This window comes from Erythrolamprus reginae, chromosome Z, assembly GCF_031021105.1.
Source record: "Erythrolamprus reginae isolate rEryReg1 chromosome Z, rEryReg1.hap1, whole genome shotgun sequence".
NCBI classification, from domain to species: Eukaryota; Metazoa; Chordata; class Lepidosauria; order Squamata; family Dipsadidae; genus Erythrolamprus; species Erythrolamprus reginae.
In genome coordinates this window covers 126,606,164-126,621,987 of record NC_091963.1, presented here as the reverse complement: position 1 = coordinate 126,621,987, position 15,824 = coordinate 126,606,164, and the positions used below count along the sequence as shown (strand labels likewise).

General features: G+C 39.9%; 1 protein-coding gene across 1 annotated transcript; it reads right to left on the bottom strand.

Moving 5' to 3' along the window:
- Positions 1-269: 269 nt before the first annotated feature.
- On the bottom strand, positions 270-14,606 carry LOC139154107 (vomeronasal type-2 receptor 26-like). Its single transcript, XM_070728538.1, has 7 exons — positions 14,545-14,606; positions 11,973-12,116; positions 11,007-11,298; positions 9,029-9,883; positions 8,342-8,569; positions 3,188-3,314; positions 270-1,174 (listed from the first exon to the last, which is right to left on the bottom strand). Exons 1-7 carry the CDS (start codon positions 14,604-14,606, stop codon positions 270-272), a joined length of 2,613 nt encoding a protein of 870 aa, XP_070584639.1.
- Positions 14,607-15,824: the final 1,218 nt, after the last annotated feature.

Below are 15,824 nucleotides of genomic sequence, written 5' to 3'. Positions count from 1 at the left end.
CTTTTGGGGAAAAGTTATGTACAAAGGCATATAAGTAGAAGAAATTTCTAAACCTCTAACTTTAGCTTTGCTGGTCTCTCTCATGGGCTATTCTCCTCTTATTCCTGTGCACAGCCATTTTGCTGCAAGATTTCTCCTAGTCAACTGAAGGAGCAATATCTGCCCATGGCAGGCAGGAGTGTAGCTGTTAATAAAGCAGTCTTATGACTGGAGAAAGATGATATAGTTTTGCTAATTATAAACTACACAAAGAACATGCTGAATTAAAATCAGAATTGTTTTCTCTTCATTAAGCTTTCCCTGTTGTTCAAGTCAGGCCTTAAAACAATTATATAACATTTAGGAAGAAAAATGCAGCCGAGCAAACCAGCACTAGAGGCCAAGATGGAAAATATCTCCACTGCCACTATGTACCTCCCCTTAGCGCTCAAATAGGTTGGAACAAAGGATATCCAAACACTGCAGAAGACCAACATGCTGAACGTGATGAACTTGGCTTCATTGAAAGTATCAGGTAACTTCCTAGCCATGAAGGCAACTATGAAACTAATAACAGCCAAGAAGCCCAAATAGCTTAGGACACTGTAGAACATAATCACAGAGCCTTGATTGCATTGAAGAATAATTTCTTCAACTATTGAATCCATATCTGTGTCTGGGAATGGGGGAGAAGTTGTTAGCCATGTCATACAAATACCTATTTGAATAAGAGAACAAGAAATGACAATAGAGATGGACAGTCTCTTTCCCATAAACATTCTCATCTTGGATCCTGGCTTAGTAGCCTGGAAAGCTAGAACTACTGTGATGGTTTTTGCCAACACTGAAGAAACAGCCACTGTAAAGACAACCCCAAAAGTCATTTGTTGCAGGAGGCATACCACCTTCTCAGGATGACCAATGAATAGGAGTGCAGAAAGGAAGCAGAGCAGGAGGGAGATGAGAAGAATGTAGGTAAGATTTCGGCTATTGGCTATGACAATGGGAGTGTTATGGTTCTTCAGAAATATTCCAAGCACCATCACTGAGAGGAAAGAAAACAAAAGAACAAAGAAGACTAAACTGATTCCTAGAGGTTCCTCATGAGACAAAAACGTCAATGTTTTAGAAATACAGGAATCCTGATTCTTATTTGGATAGCTTCCTTCTGGACACAAGTAACAATCATTTGTATCTGAAAAATAAAATGATTTGAAAACAACTTTTAGAATATAGAGTATATCTGAATAATATTTAGAAAGTTTTTATTCCCAATTCATTAAACAAAATGTGTATTAGTCTGCAGATTTCAAGAATGCTCTAACCCCATGATGGAGAACCTATGAGACACAAAGCCTTCTCTGCAGGCACACAAACCATCTTCTCAGGTCTACTATGTTTTCTTGTGCACCTCCTTTCGGCAAGCTGACTTTTGGGTCTCTGCCATGCATGCATGTTGGTTGAGGCACATGCAGGAGATGTACTTTCATGCATGGGGGCAAGGGGAGGACAGGTGGGTCATGCACACATTCAAAGGTGTACAGGGCACACATGGGGATCATGCAAAGATGTGCAGCGGTGCAAGGTATTCTGGAGGTGCATGCAAATTGCCTTATGGGTTATAGGTGCAGGGAGACTTACTCTGCCCAAAACATGGGATCGGGGTGAAGTGTGCCCTCTCGTGGCCCATTTTTTCTCCCAGGGAGGCCTACTAGGTCCAAAATGGCACATGGGACAGTATGGTTCTCCGGTGGCACGTTTTTGCTTCCAGGAGCCTACAGAGAGGCCTACTAGTCCCAAAAAGGGGCACAGGGGGAACACGTGGGGTTTGTATGTGCTTGTGTAGTGGTGGGGAACACACAGATGGGGTTGCATGAACATTATGGATTATATGTGTAGGGAGACCAATGCAACCCATAATGGAGCAAAGGAAGTGCTACACAGCCCCTAGCAGCCTATTTTTGCTCCCAGGAGGGTGCATGGAGGCCTACTAGGCCTAAAACATGACACAGGAAATGCAGCGTGGCACCCCCATTTCTCCCAGGAAGCTGCAGGCAAGCCTTCTAGGTTAAAGTGACCAGATTTTTAAATTGCTGAAGTGGGACACCATTGACAGGGATGGGGGGGGGGACGACAAAAAATTATCTTTATTTTTTCTCTCTCTCATCCTCCCTCCCTTCCTCTCCGGGGGACGCCCTCACCTCTCCATGATGTACAGGCAGCTGGTACCCAGGCCATGTCCTGCAAGCATGGCCTCAGCACAAGGCCTACCCTGAGAGAGACACAGGAAATACTGGGAGACACAGGAGGTCCAACCCACCCAGGATGACCCCAAGATGCTTCACCGTTTCCTTCCACTGTCACCAGGGGTGGGCAGCAGGCAGGACTGGTAGAAATGAAGATGTGTGCGCAGCTCCAGCTGATCAGCGGCTGTCACTTCCTGGATTACTAGTCTTAGCTCATCTCTCCTTTTTCCCCTGCTGCTGCTGCTGCATCTGTGCTCCTTGCTTTTTTCCTTTTTCCTCCTTCCTGGCCTCGGACAAGCTTCCCTCTCTCCTGCCTAGTTCCCCTCCAGTCTCACGCAGCCACCTCCTGCCTGAGATGCAAGCAGAAGGCATGGGTGGAAGCGGCACTGGCAGCATTTATGCTTCTAGCAGAACCTGTTTGCCTAGCTACCCAGTCTGAAGGAGAGCACAGGAAACATGAAGCAAATTGTCACCCCAGCGAGCAACACTGTTAAGGTTGTAAGTCGAGGACTTAACAGTTCACTTGAATGATGGTGATAGTTCAAGCCACTCCCTCCTGGTCACATGGCCAGCAAGCCATTCCTACTCAGTCACATGTCCAGTCACATGACCCACAAAATAAGCCACACCTACAGTGTGGCAGTAAAAAATTTGGCTGCCCATTACTGGCTGTCACCATAGAGGAGAGAGAGGGGGGGTGGCGGGAGGGAAGTAAGAAACAAAATCAGGACATTTCTGGAAAGGGCATGAGTCAGATTATGAAAAAGCCTGACTGCTCCATGGAAAGCGAGACGTCTGGTCACCTTATACTAGGTTCAAAAAAGAAGTCTTGTCTACCATATCATGCCCACAGAATCATTAGTTAAAAAATGAATGCTATCCCTGCTGCAGATGTATAAGTTTGCAGTTGGTTTGCAACTGCAACCATATTGTGAGAAAATTCCCAACATAATATTTCTTACCCTCCTTCTCTGAAATCTTCCCATCAGGGCATGGAATGCAGTCATAGCAACAAAAGGGCTGCCCTTCCTTGATTTTCTTGCTGGTACCGGGACGACAAGTCCCAGTGCATATAGAAACAGGCTGGCACTGAAGCACAAACAACAAAAAACAATGAACATTTCTCAGGTATCATATTAGTCTAAGTTAGAATATAAACAACAATATTTTTTAGCCATTGAAAATTGGCCTAATTCAATGGCTCATAACTATCAAACAAAGGAATTACAGTGAAGTTAATATGCATTTAATTTATAAAGTTGTTTAAGTGCTGCCTTTTAGTAATGTAAACATAGGCCGATTATCCACATTTTTTCTATAGAAAGATATATCAGATTTCTAGCCTTTCCAAATATAGATAACTGTTACTGTAACCATCTATGGTATTCCACTTAGCAACATTTTTTTAGAAGTGGAATGGAGCTTCATTGACCATTTTTAGTTCCATTTAAAAAATATTTAATTCAGGCTTCTAATTAATTCATTAAACATATGCCAGTCTCAAGCCCAGATAAATGGGGAAGGCTAGGCAAAATAATGGTGAACTACTTGTAAAAAAACCTCACCAGAACTCTTTATGATAACATGATTCAGATCGGGATACCAATAGCAGTTTCTCTAGGCTGGAGGAACTATGAAACTATGCAAGCTATGAGTAGGACAAGAGCTACCTTTTGCTAGTCAGTATGAGACAAATGACATATACCAAGAGTAATGGATATGAAATTAAGAAGTATGAATGATTATACTTAGCATGTTTTCTAAGTTGTACTGAAGATATATGATGTTGTAGGTATGTTTTCAATGTGGAGAAAAATAAAAAAAACTTTTTGCAAAAAAACCCAGATAGAATAGCACCGGCGGACTTACCTGCCGGTGCCTTTTGCAGGAGGGTCGGGACGACACCGGGCACATGGCCACCGCCATCTTGGATCTCGGCTGAAGTCTCGCAAGATTGCGAGACTTCGGCCGAGAGTCAGGCCAGGGTGGCCTGATTGCTGACGTGTCCGGGCGGGGCTTGCCAGCCCTATAAAAGGGCGTGCAGGCCCGGGTTCGGCCTGTTCGCCCGGACTACGTTAGCAGAGCAGACACCCGGCCGCCCTCCCTGTTTTGCAGTGTGCTATTATGGGTTGCCCTAGGGGGCCGAATGGGAATTTTTTGCGGCCTGGCCTTTTAGCCGGGCCGTTTTTTCGCCCATTCCACACTGGGGAAAGGGTTAAGCGGTTAGGGGGTGCTTGCACCTTTTTTAGTCTAATTGGCTTACCTTTGGTCATTTGGGTAGGCAGGTTAGGGGCAGAAAACTGGGTGGTGGTTTAGCAACTGCGTGTTCTCCGTTGGGCATCTTTGGGGATGATTGACAGGTTCTCTCCAAGCTTATGGTGGAAGCGACCTGAGCAGTTGGGGGGAACCTGTCTTTGGGTCCCGCACCTTTAAGTCCCCTGTTAGGGGTTAGCCGGCGGGACCCCCCTCATGCAAGTACATGGCAGGGTCTCAGGTGAGGGAGGGGTCCCTCACCTGGACTAGCATGGAGCTACGCCCATATGTTGCCCAGGAAGTTTATGTGACGTCATTTTCCGCCCCGGAAGCAATTGTTTGACCCTGCAGGTCCATTGTTGGGTCATAGTTAGATATGTTAATTTATGCTAATTTAGTTGAATAAATTATGCTAATTTATTTTAATAAAAATGACCCAGTTTAAATCCAGCTCTTGTGTCCGTGTCATTACTCCGTTTGTTCTGCAAAAGATAAATCAATGGCCTCTGTAGCAGTTTGACTTACCATCAAGATGAAAACAACGACAACTTAATTAATAATGAACCTAATATCATGAAAGAAGTAGAATGGGACATGGATAAATTGCTACTAGAAAGATTTTATGTATGTATGTGTGTGTGTGTGTGTGTGTGTGTGTGTGTTTGTTTGTTTGTTTATTTATTTATTTGTATGCCGCCCCTCTCCATAGATGGCATGAGGATTGCAAAAGATCTGTTTTTATCCCACTAATAAAGAAAGGTGAGGTCAGAGACTATTAATAATAATAACATTAATTATTATTATTCTTAGAAAAGGCATATCAAGTATATCATGTGGTCATATGGAAATTAGATCTGGAACTGCCTGATGTTGAAGTGAAGATTGGGAAAAGAACCACAAGTAATTTGAGGTGCTCCAATGAGACAACATTATTGACTGTAAATAAAGACCTAGGGAAATGATTTGAAAGATGAAAGTAAAAAGGTAGGACTGAATATTAACATCAGGAAAACAATGATAATGACAACAGCTGCAGGTAGACATAAGAAGTTCAAAATCAACTAAGATGAAATTGAATTACCGTATCTTTTTCCTCCCTAAAAGACGCTGATAATTAGGGTGCATCTTATACTCTGAATGTAGCTCCCCCCAACCCTAACTAGCTGCTAACGCTTTTCCCACCTCTTATCTTGCAGGGTCTTTCATTGTTTCTTTCTGCAAAGAATATTTTCCAAGCACTAAATCTTTGTAGGTTTTTTTCATTACTCTTACTTGCTCTGAGTAAGTTTCTTTCTAGCCCTATCCAGATGCTAACCATGTTCCCAGCTCTTACCAGCTTGCAAGCTCTTTCATTGTTACTCTCTGCCAAGAATGTATGCCAAATCTAAATCTTTGTAGGGTTTTTTTTCATTGCTTTACTTGTTCCAGATATTTCTTTCTAGCCCTAACCAGGTGCTACTAATGAATCCAAGCTCTTACATTGTTACTCGCTGTAAAGAATGTTTTCCATTCCCTAAGTCTTTGAAGGTTTTTTTTTCATTACTCTAACTTGCTCTGAGTACGTTTCTTTCCAGCCCTAACCAGGTGCTAATAATGTTCCCAGTTCTTACCGACTTGCAAGCTCTTTCATTGTTGCTCTCTGCCAAGAATGTATTCCAAACCCTGTCTTTGTAGTGTTGTTTTTTTCATTGCTTTATTTGCTCCTGATATTTCTTTCCAGCCCTAACCAAGTGATATTAATGTACGCAAAACTCTTTCATTGTTGCTCTCTGCGAAGAATGTTTTCCAAGCCCTAAGTCTTTGCAGGTTTTTTCTCCCATTGGTCCAACTTGCTCCAAAAGTTTCTTTCCAGCCCTAACCAGGTGCTAATGATGTTCCCAGCTCTTAGGCAGTGGCAAGCTCTTTCATTGTTACTCTCTTCAAAGAAGAATGTTTGCCAAGCCTATTTCTCCACTTGCTCAGGCTGTTTCTCTCCAGGTGCTAATGGTATTCCCAGCTCTTACTGGCTTGCAAGCTTTTTTATTGTTAGTCTCTCAGAATATTTTTTTAAAGCCTTTAACTAGGGGATAAAATAATGTGCTGAAGCTGACTAGACTAAGGGTGCTAGCCAGATAAATACCTGGTAAGCAGATTCTTTTCCCTATTTTCCTCCCCCAAAACTAAGGTGCATCTTATATTCCGGTGCATCTGATACTCTGAAAAATACGGTAGTTCAAGGAGTAATCTTCCTTGGATCAAAATTTGTTCACAATGGCAATTCTACTCTTGAAATAGGATAATGTTAGGTTGTACTGTTTCATATGAATACGTTAATATGAATAATATCTGGGGGGGAAACAGAGATATCTGACAATACTTCTACTCTTCAAAAGGACCTTGACCATATAGCTGAATGGTCTAACCCACTGGCAACTTCAAATCTCTACCAACAAATTCTCCGTCCTACACATTGGGAAAAAGAATCCGAATACTAAATACATACAATGTACAAATATTCAGTAATTTCACAATAAACACTTGACATCATGAAGTGAGTAGAAGAAATTCAGCATTTTGTTTCTTTTTTGACCTTTCTAATATTGTTCCATTGGTTCTGTTAAACTTTGATCTTCTTCAAAGCATCTGAGGGTAGGACAAGAAATAACATGAGGAAGATTATAAAAAAAGAGATTAAACCTAGAATTAAGGAGAAATGTCCTTATATTGAGAACAAAGAAGAATTAAACAGTAGATTGGATTCCCCAAGTGATGGGTGTTTTGACTAGTTTGGTGTCTTTAGTACACTTAATACCCACCTTTTCTCTCCAATGCATTCTTTTTTTTATAATGGTAGAAGGATCTATAAATGGCAGCTTGTCATTCTTTAATGTTTAATGTTGGATGCAGCACTTTGTTGAAGAGTTCTTATATCATATCTTGATTCATTGCTACTAGATCAGTTTTAAAATGCTAAGAGATTTTTACGATTCTTTCAATATATACAGGCTATATTCAAGCCTATTGTCAAATTGTCCTGGAGCGATAATTGATTTCCCCCCAAAATCTTCTGTCAAGTTTTGTTTTCTCCTGCCTAACCATGGTACATATCCTAGCTTCATGACTTTAATAATTCTAAACGTGGTTCTTTCTAAACAGTTTGAGTAACAGTTTTGTTATTGGCTATGTAGCTTTGTTTCATTTTTTGTAATCCCCAGTGATAGAATGATATTTTGTGGTTTGATTTAACTCTGGGTGATCTCATATCAATATAATACCTACTCTAAGGATTGCTGATTGAAGCATATTAAAGTGATCAAGAATGAAAATTTTCCAGAAATTTGAGATATTTAAAATATTGGATTGCTTGGGGAACATAGCCTAAGTCACTTAACTAGCTAGGACACTTGCAGAAATTCTGCATTGATCTATCTACTTAAATATATAAATGAGATATGTTTTATGGGATCAAATCCCATATTCACAGCTTTCTTGGTAAGAAGACCATGTTGTACCTTAGTTTGCTGATATCTAATCCCTGTATGCAAGAAAGGAATCAACTAGAATCAGTTGGGTCAAGCACTGATATAGTAAATTCAAATATATGCACATTAAGCAATCTCATACATTACTTTTTAGGCAGATTGGGCAGATTTGTCTCCGGATAGAGTGCTAGAGATGTTAAATATTTTTTTTTTAGACTTTTCTTAGGTCAGAAATAGTCTCCAACAAACATATGCTGCTTGGATTGCATGAAAAATGAGCCATCAAATTCCCATTTGAATCCATCCATCCATCCATCCATCCAAAAATAGTTAAAGTAGACCTCATTGCTCAATTTCTGTCTAAATATTTAGTAGATAAATTATACAGAAGTAGAATCCCACCTGGTTAAACCAGCTGTGCCATGTTATGACATCTTCATTTATGGTGAATATTTGGTCTGAAAAAACTGCAGGGTTTACCCTCCCAACTTTAACTCTAATGAAGGAGTCATTAGAAGAAACAATCCAGTTCAGTATATCGTATCCAGCTAGTAAGTCTCCATTATAGTCAATAGAAACCAGATCCCCAGCACTGTTGTTAAATGAGAGGCCTTTTAAAAAGGAGTGCAGCTAAAAGGGGGGGGGGGGGACATAAAAGAATAGAAAGTGAGTTTAATTTGGGTGGGGGGAGTCTAAGAAAAAATTGGTGAAAAAAATCATGGAACATAGTAGAGTAGAATAGAATTGAATGGGAATGTTTCATTTATGTATGAAAATATACTTAGATATAAGATCTAACTGAGTGAATTAGGTGTGCAGCAGAGTGATGGCATGAGGGGGAAAATGTCTCTTTATCCAGATGTTTTGATATACAATGCCTGTAGCAGCATTCTGAGGAGAGGAGTTGAAACAGTTTATGTCTATCATGTGACAGGTTAATCAATCAGAATATGATGTGGCTAATCAAGCCAGAGAACCTTGGATTCCAAGGATGAAAAAGATAAAAATAATTTGTATAATTGAAAGTATGGGCTTCATTTTCCTTTATATAAATAACGTTTTTCTTCAAGATCATGCTCAATCCATTACCTGCCATGAATCTTGATTTTGAAGTTTCAATCTTCCATTATTTGCCACAGACCTTTGGACAGATCTGGATGAAATCAGGGCATGCAACGCATGGGCTGCTGCATAGACAGAATTATAAATGCTGTAGCTGTGACCTGTCATTCTTTTTTCAAAAAAAGTTACAGGAAGATCTTCCTGTTTTTCATCTCCAGTGCAAATATCACCACCTACCTCATCTACACTTGAAGTTTTAAATGCACAAATAAAGGATTGCTGCCAATAATCCTTGATAAATCCATCTTTTGTCATGGAAGGATTTCTATTTTCAGTAAATGACTGGAATCCTGGTGGATCATTGGTATGAATTGTGAAGGACAGAGCACCATTCATTATGTCACTATCCCAATTTCTTTGATATACATGTGAGTTGAGCTCCATTTGAGCAGTAAATATCCACACTTTCCCTTTGACAGTATCTGTTATGTTTTTTCTTGATAAATATGCCATCCATCTCAGCCTCACCATAGTATCAGATTCTCCATAAAGTATCAGAACATTAACATTGCTATCCATAATTTTATCATGTGTTTTTGCACCCTCATTGAACAAATCATAAATTTCATTAGGAGTTGTTATTTCACTAATTCTCTCTATAAATGACAAACAGATGTTGTTTTGGGACAATAATGGAACAATCTTTTCTATAACCCTTTCTCCGTTATCATTGTCTGTTACAACTATGCCAATCCATGTCCACATGAAATGAAGAAGCAGACACAGAATCCCTTCATATTGATGTCTTTCCAGTGGGCTCATCTGGAAGAAGGAAAGGCCTGGTGTTTTATAATTCATGATAGGACTAGAACCATAGATGAGCTGCATAAGGATTGAGAGCAAAGGAAAGAGATGGAGAGATAGCCATATGTAATCATTATTTTATAATACATTCACATACCAATAAAATATATGCTTAAATTGATGAGAAAAAAGTCACATTTCTGAAATTATAATGAAAAGACAAAAAAGATGGCTAAAGCAAAGTTCCCTGCTAGATAAGACGGAGGACTCCAAAAAAGTATTAAATTGATAAAATATGGCCAAACTCAGAGAAAATACTGCCTACCTAATGAAGCAGCAACTATATACATACAAATTAATCTGTTCAGTCACAAATAAGTGTGTTTTGAGCCATTTTAAATGCAGTGTAGTGTTTTCAATTGAATGAGTTATATACTGCTCAAAAAAATAATGAATGAAATATTCTCATTGAATACTTTGTTCTATACAAAGTTGAATGTGCACAACAGCATGTGAAATTTATTTTTAATCAGTGGAAAAACAGATGGGAATATGGGACAGAGTCAGAGGTTTTATGGCTAGTAGAATTCGAGACCAAGCCATAAAGAACAAACTGGAATCATTCTACGCTTTGTAAATACGTTGATGTTCCTGGTTTTAAAAAAATATAAATTAATACACCGTCTTTTGGTGGAGGGACTGAATGAATGTGGTTGGGTGGCAGGGGCACATTTCACTGTGCACTGTTTTGTGTTGTGTGTATTCTCTTATATTATAAAAATCAATAAAATATTTTTTTTAAAAAAAATAGTGCTGCTTCTTTAATGGACAGTTTGATTTAACAGAAGTTTGATTTACTTGGAGTTATATTGTGTTGTTTAAGTGTTCCCTTTATTTTTTGAGCAGTGTATTTTTTGATAGGTACCTACTGTATGTCTATTAGATTTAGGCTACAAGACAAATACTTTAGGAAATATGATATTCTGGCTGTTGGATTTTTCAAAAGCCAGAAATATGGAAAAGAGTTTTGTGTGTAACCAAGGCTACTTGTAATTACCATTGTCAAAAACAGACTACTTTACTTTTTGTTATTGAGGGTTTGGTTTATACATTCACATCCATGAAGCACTCTAAACATGGAAAATACTGAGTTGAATTCTTAAAACGGCTCTTGTTCCCGCAGGTATGCTTTGAATTTTACCTGTGGGATCTTATAGATATCCAAGAGATTTGCAACGTTAATGGAAATTTTGGCATCTAGTCCCCCAATGATTGAAGTCAGATGATTCTGAATACCACATATGTAATTGGGAAAAAAGCTCTTTATGTTGTAAATCAATAACATTGTGGCATGGCTTGTTTTCTGTGCATTGAAGTAACTGTCATAGATGTTGAAGCCAAGAGTGACATTGGATAAGATCTCTGAGTTTTTATTGATCTCCTGGACTGCAAATGCCAGGGCCACAATATGTTGGTAATATTTAGGAACTAATCTGCAATAGAAGACAAATGCAAAGTCATATAAATTTTTAAAAGATATTTTACAGGAAAAAATATTTATTTCATCTCATGTTATAAATCTCTCTGTGTTTATTTTTATTATCAGATATATGAAACTAAGACAGTGAATGTTTCATAAAGTAGTTACTTAATATTATATAATACTGTACCTAAAAACCTAGCAAATAGTATGTTATATATTTCTATTTATTTATGCAGAAGATCAACTTTAGTGCAAATATCAATATCATCCATGCAATTTTTGAAACATATTGTTCTTTGAAATGATATAATAGATTCATAAAATATATTAATAACAGCTATTCACATCATTAAATTTTTGAACAAATGACACATTTTATGACAATTATCTCAATGGTGTATAAATCTAGAAAGGAAAATGGGTGAAATTTTCAGAGAAGATATAGATATCAAATTTTGCCAGACATATTTATATAGAACAGTAACAATTTCAGTGAATTTCCCCCCTTAATATTCTAGTCCAAACTTATCATTAAACATTGGATAATTGGTTGGGGAAAACTAGTGAAAACTGTACAAATGTCCAATGGTTTGATACAATTTTAAACAGAGTAGACTAACTGAATTATGATCTAGTAGCAGTTCATACAGTTAGACAATGTGGAACTAAACATAAAATTCTTACATAAGCTCTTCAAGCAATGGTGGTGATGGGACTTTGGTGAACTCTAGAATAGCATGCAGGAAAGCAGCTAAGGTGACAATGCCACCCACAATGACATCTCCTGACTGATAGTATGTATGATATGGATCATGAGGCCTTTGAACTCTACATTTGATATCATTTGACTTAGAATGTAGAAGATTAAATAATGATACTGAGACAATGATTAATGTTAACATTGTTGGAGAAAATGAAATCTTTCCCTGTCATCTAAATTATCTTTACTTCTTTGATGATACAACAATATTATTATTCTTGTCACAAAAGGTGATTATAAAGCAAACCTTGAGAGAAGCCTCCACACACTATGTTTTATAACTGTAGTAGTTTTTATTCTGCCTAACATAAAAAGTTGCAATATTTAAAATATTCTTCATGTTTTGTCTTTGGACACTGAATTTTTGTGTCTGGTTGAACAAAACAAATTAATTACCATTCTTTCAAAATTGCAATTACTTAATGAATCCCAATAGAATTGAAGGAAATATGTTTATTTTTCTATCTCATTTGAAAAGAAAACACGGAAAATGAATGAAAAATACCAAAGACAATCCTCCCTCCCTCCAGAGAGGTTGGCTGCATGATTTTATTGTTGTGTTGAACAGCATGTTGTTCTAGGATGATATTTCTGTTACATCATGTACTACATGATCATGAATGTGATTCTAGTGTTTGGACAGTATCATAGCTTATATACAGGAGTGGGCTACTGCCCAGATGGGGGGAACGCAGTGGGGTAGCGAAAATGGAGCTCCATCCCAGAGCACCCAAATTCCACTGAAAAATGTTGAAAGAAAATGCAAGGTGTCCTGAATAAGCTACGCCCACAGTGTGGTAGTAAAAAATTTGGTAGCCCTTCACTGCTTATATATCATATGAATGAACTATAGGTCTGATGGTCTCTGCTTTCACACAGTCCCAGAGTCCCTTATCTCCAAAATTAAAGTGTTCCAGTAATCTTTGAATGGGCTGTTGTGTTGCTTTCAATATTTGCTAGCTTTGTCATTGCACAGAACATTGTTTGATGTTTATTAATATAAATGATTTCTTTTCTGTCATGTATTCTTAGAGCTCTGGACATATTGTAATATCAATAAGGAACAGATGGGTTTTATTTAACCCTGCTGTTCTCCTCGGGTCAATCCTGACCCAAAATGAAATTTGAGACCCTGTCATATTGACCTGGACTAAAAAAGGTTGTTTTTAGCTGCTGGAATTGTTTTTTTGAATACTCTTTTTGCTAGTATACTAATTTGAACATTTCTGAACACAATGAAATGAAAACTGAAGTGAAAAAAATTAATGGTTATTTGTTTATTTTGCTCAGAAATACCCCCCTCTAGATGTATGCAATTTTTTTCTATTTATAGATAGATTAGCATGCAAAATCCATTTTTTTTCATTTCATTTTTCATTTCTTTATGTTCAGAAGTATGTCAATGCCCAAGATAGTCTAAAAATTCTGATTTGGCAGGCTAATCTATATATAAAGTGAAATAATTGCACACAGCCGGTAAGGGCGGGAGTTTTCTGAGCAAAATAAGCAAATAAGCATCTTGTTTGGCTGGGATCTCGTGAGATTTCGTGAGATCCCTGCCAGGCCTGTCATCGGGCGCGTGGCCAGCCAGCACATAAAGGGATGTGCTGGCTTGGGGCCTCGTTTTCGCCCCGACAACGAGCAGGCAAACACCAGTGTTTGCTGAAGATTGGAGGCCATTTTGGGTGGCCTCGTGGCACGGTCATTTTGTGGGGGCGAGGAGGACCAGGCCTACAGGCCTTAACTTCCCTTCAGGGGATCCTTTAGGTGCTGGGTTGCTCTTCACTTTTCTGCCTTGTTTTCAGGCCTGGGGGTTTTTGGATTGGAGGCCTGGTGCTGGGGATTGCGACCCACCCTATTAGGGGCACTACAGGAGGCTGGCTTTCTCAGGCCAGCTGATAGACCCCCTCCTTCTTTTGATACTGTTTCTTGCGGCAATTATCCCATTGGGTGGAGGTCGGGGTCCAGGGTGAAATTGTTTATGTATAGTTTCCTCCTGTTACCGGGTTAATGGCCCCTAAAAAACAAAGCGCCATGTCTCCCCCCTCCAGAGCCTCCAGCAAGGCTGTGGTGGGTTTTACGGCCCTCGGCCAGGGCCAGGTTGGCCAGCAAGGAAGCTCAGAACAGGACCAGGAGGTCAGGGGGTAGGCCTCGGGGCCCACCAGTTAGTGACTCGTCTTTATCTGCTTATTCCTGGTCTAGGGTCATCAAGCGTCTGGATGAGTTGGACGCCAGATGGCGGTTGGTTTATGGGCCGGGAGGCGCAGCTCCTTCGGCTCCTGCCCGAGTGATGCGGAGGCCAAGACCGGGAAGGCATCATCTCTTGCAGTGGCATCTCTGTGGGACCTTCTTCGGGGACACCTAATGCCATGGTGTCAGGTGAGATGGTCATGCAAATGCACTACACACTGCCACTACCCTTACCCGGGCAGGTTTTCGTGCCCCAGTTTCGGGGAGTGGGGCCACTACATATACCGGGTTTTGCCCTGCCCTTACCTGTAATCAGGTCTGGGCTGCACCAGCTGCTTCTGCTGCAGCTGCTCAGGCAACCACAGCATCTGCTGCCCCTCTGGCTGGGGTAGGCATGGGGTCCACGGTGGCAGTTACGGTCCCAGATCCATTAGCCTCTATTTGGGCCATTGCCATTCCCTGGGGGTTGCCTTCCACCCCCTTGGGTTTTCACCTGCATTCCTCCATTAGAGAGTGAATTTGGAGGGGGGAATACATGGATTTGTTCTCCCTTCTTAATCACGAAGTGCCCGAGAAGGATAAGAAGAAGTGAAGACTGAAACCGCTCGGTGATATCTACATGAAACCGCATGGGGTGAGGTATCATCAGTACACTGGTGATACCCAGCTTTACATCTCCACCCCATGTCCAGTCAATGAAGCAGTGGAAGTGATGTGCCGATGTCTGGAGGCTGTTGGGGCCCTGATGGGTGTCAACAGACTCAAACTCAACCCTGATAAGATGGAGTGGCTGTGGGTTTTGTCTCCCAAGGACAATTCCATCTCTCCATCCATCACCGTCAGGGGGTGGGGGTGGAATTACTGACCCCCTCAGAGAGGGTCCGCAACTTGGGCGTCCTCCTCGATCCACAGCTCACATTAGAGAAACATCTTTCAGTTTAGGGCTACACCATCTTTTTGCTGAAATATATCTTCTTACATCCAAAATAGATAATTCTACCCAATATATTAGATGGCTTTATATTTTTGCAAACATAAAGTACCTTCACTTACAAATATGTCTTGATTTCAAATAATGTCTAGCCTCTCTTCAGTGTCCCTTCTCAAATCAGGTCCAATTCTGAATATTTCCGTAAAGATCATTTACAAATATTAACCATCTGTATTTTGAGAACCACATTACCTCATCCTTCCAAAGTCCAACCAGATGGTTTCAATCTTGAAATCTCAGTCCTGTGTATTTTCTCTGTACTCAAGGAAAGAGCTAGTCGTGTCAAACTATTATTTGCTTGCTTTATTTTTTTCAATTTTTCCTCTTAATGAACTGACCTCAATATCACTTTATTTATACAGTAGGTAAACTGTCCTTTGGACTTCTAATTTTTGGTGCACTTTAGGATAATTCCTATTTCCTAAATTATTTTAACAATTATGGATTGTTTTCAATGTTTCAGGAGATAGAAGACAGACGGACAGACGGACAGACGGACAGACGGACAGACGGACAGACGGACAGACGGACAGACGGACAGACGGACAGACGGACAGACGGACAGACGGACAGACGGACAGACGGACAGACGGAC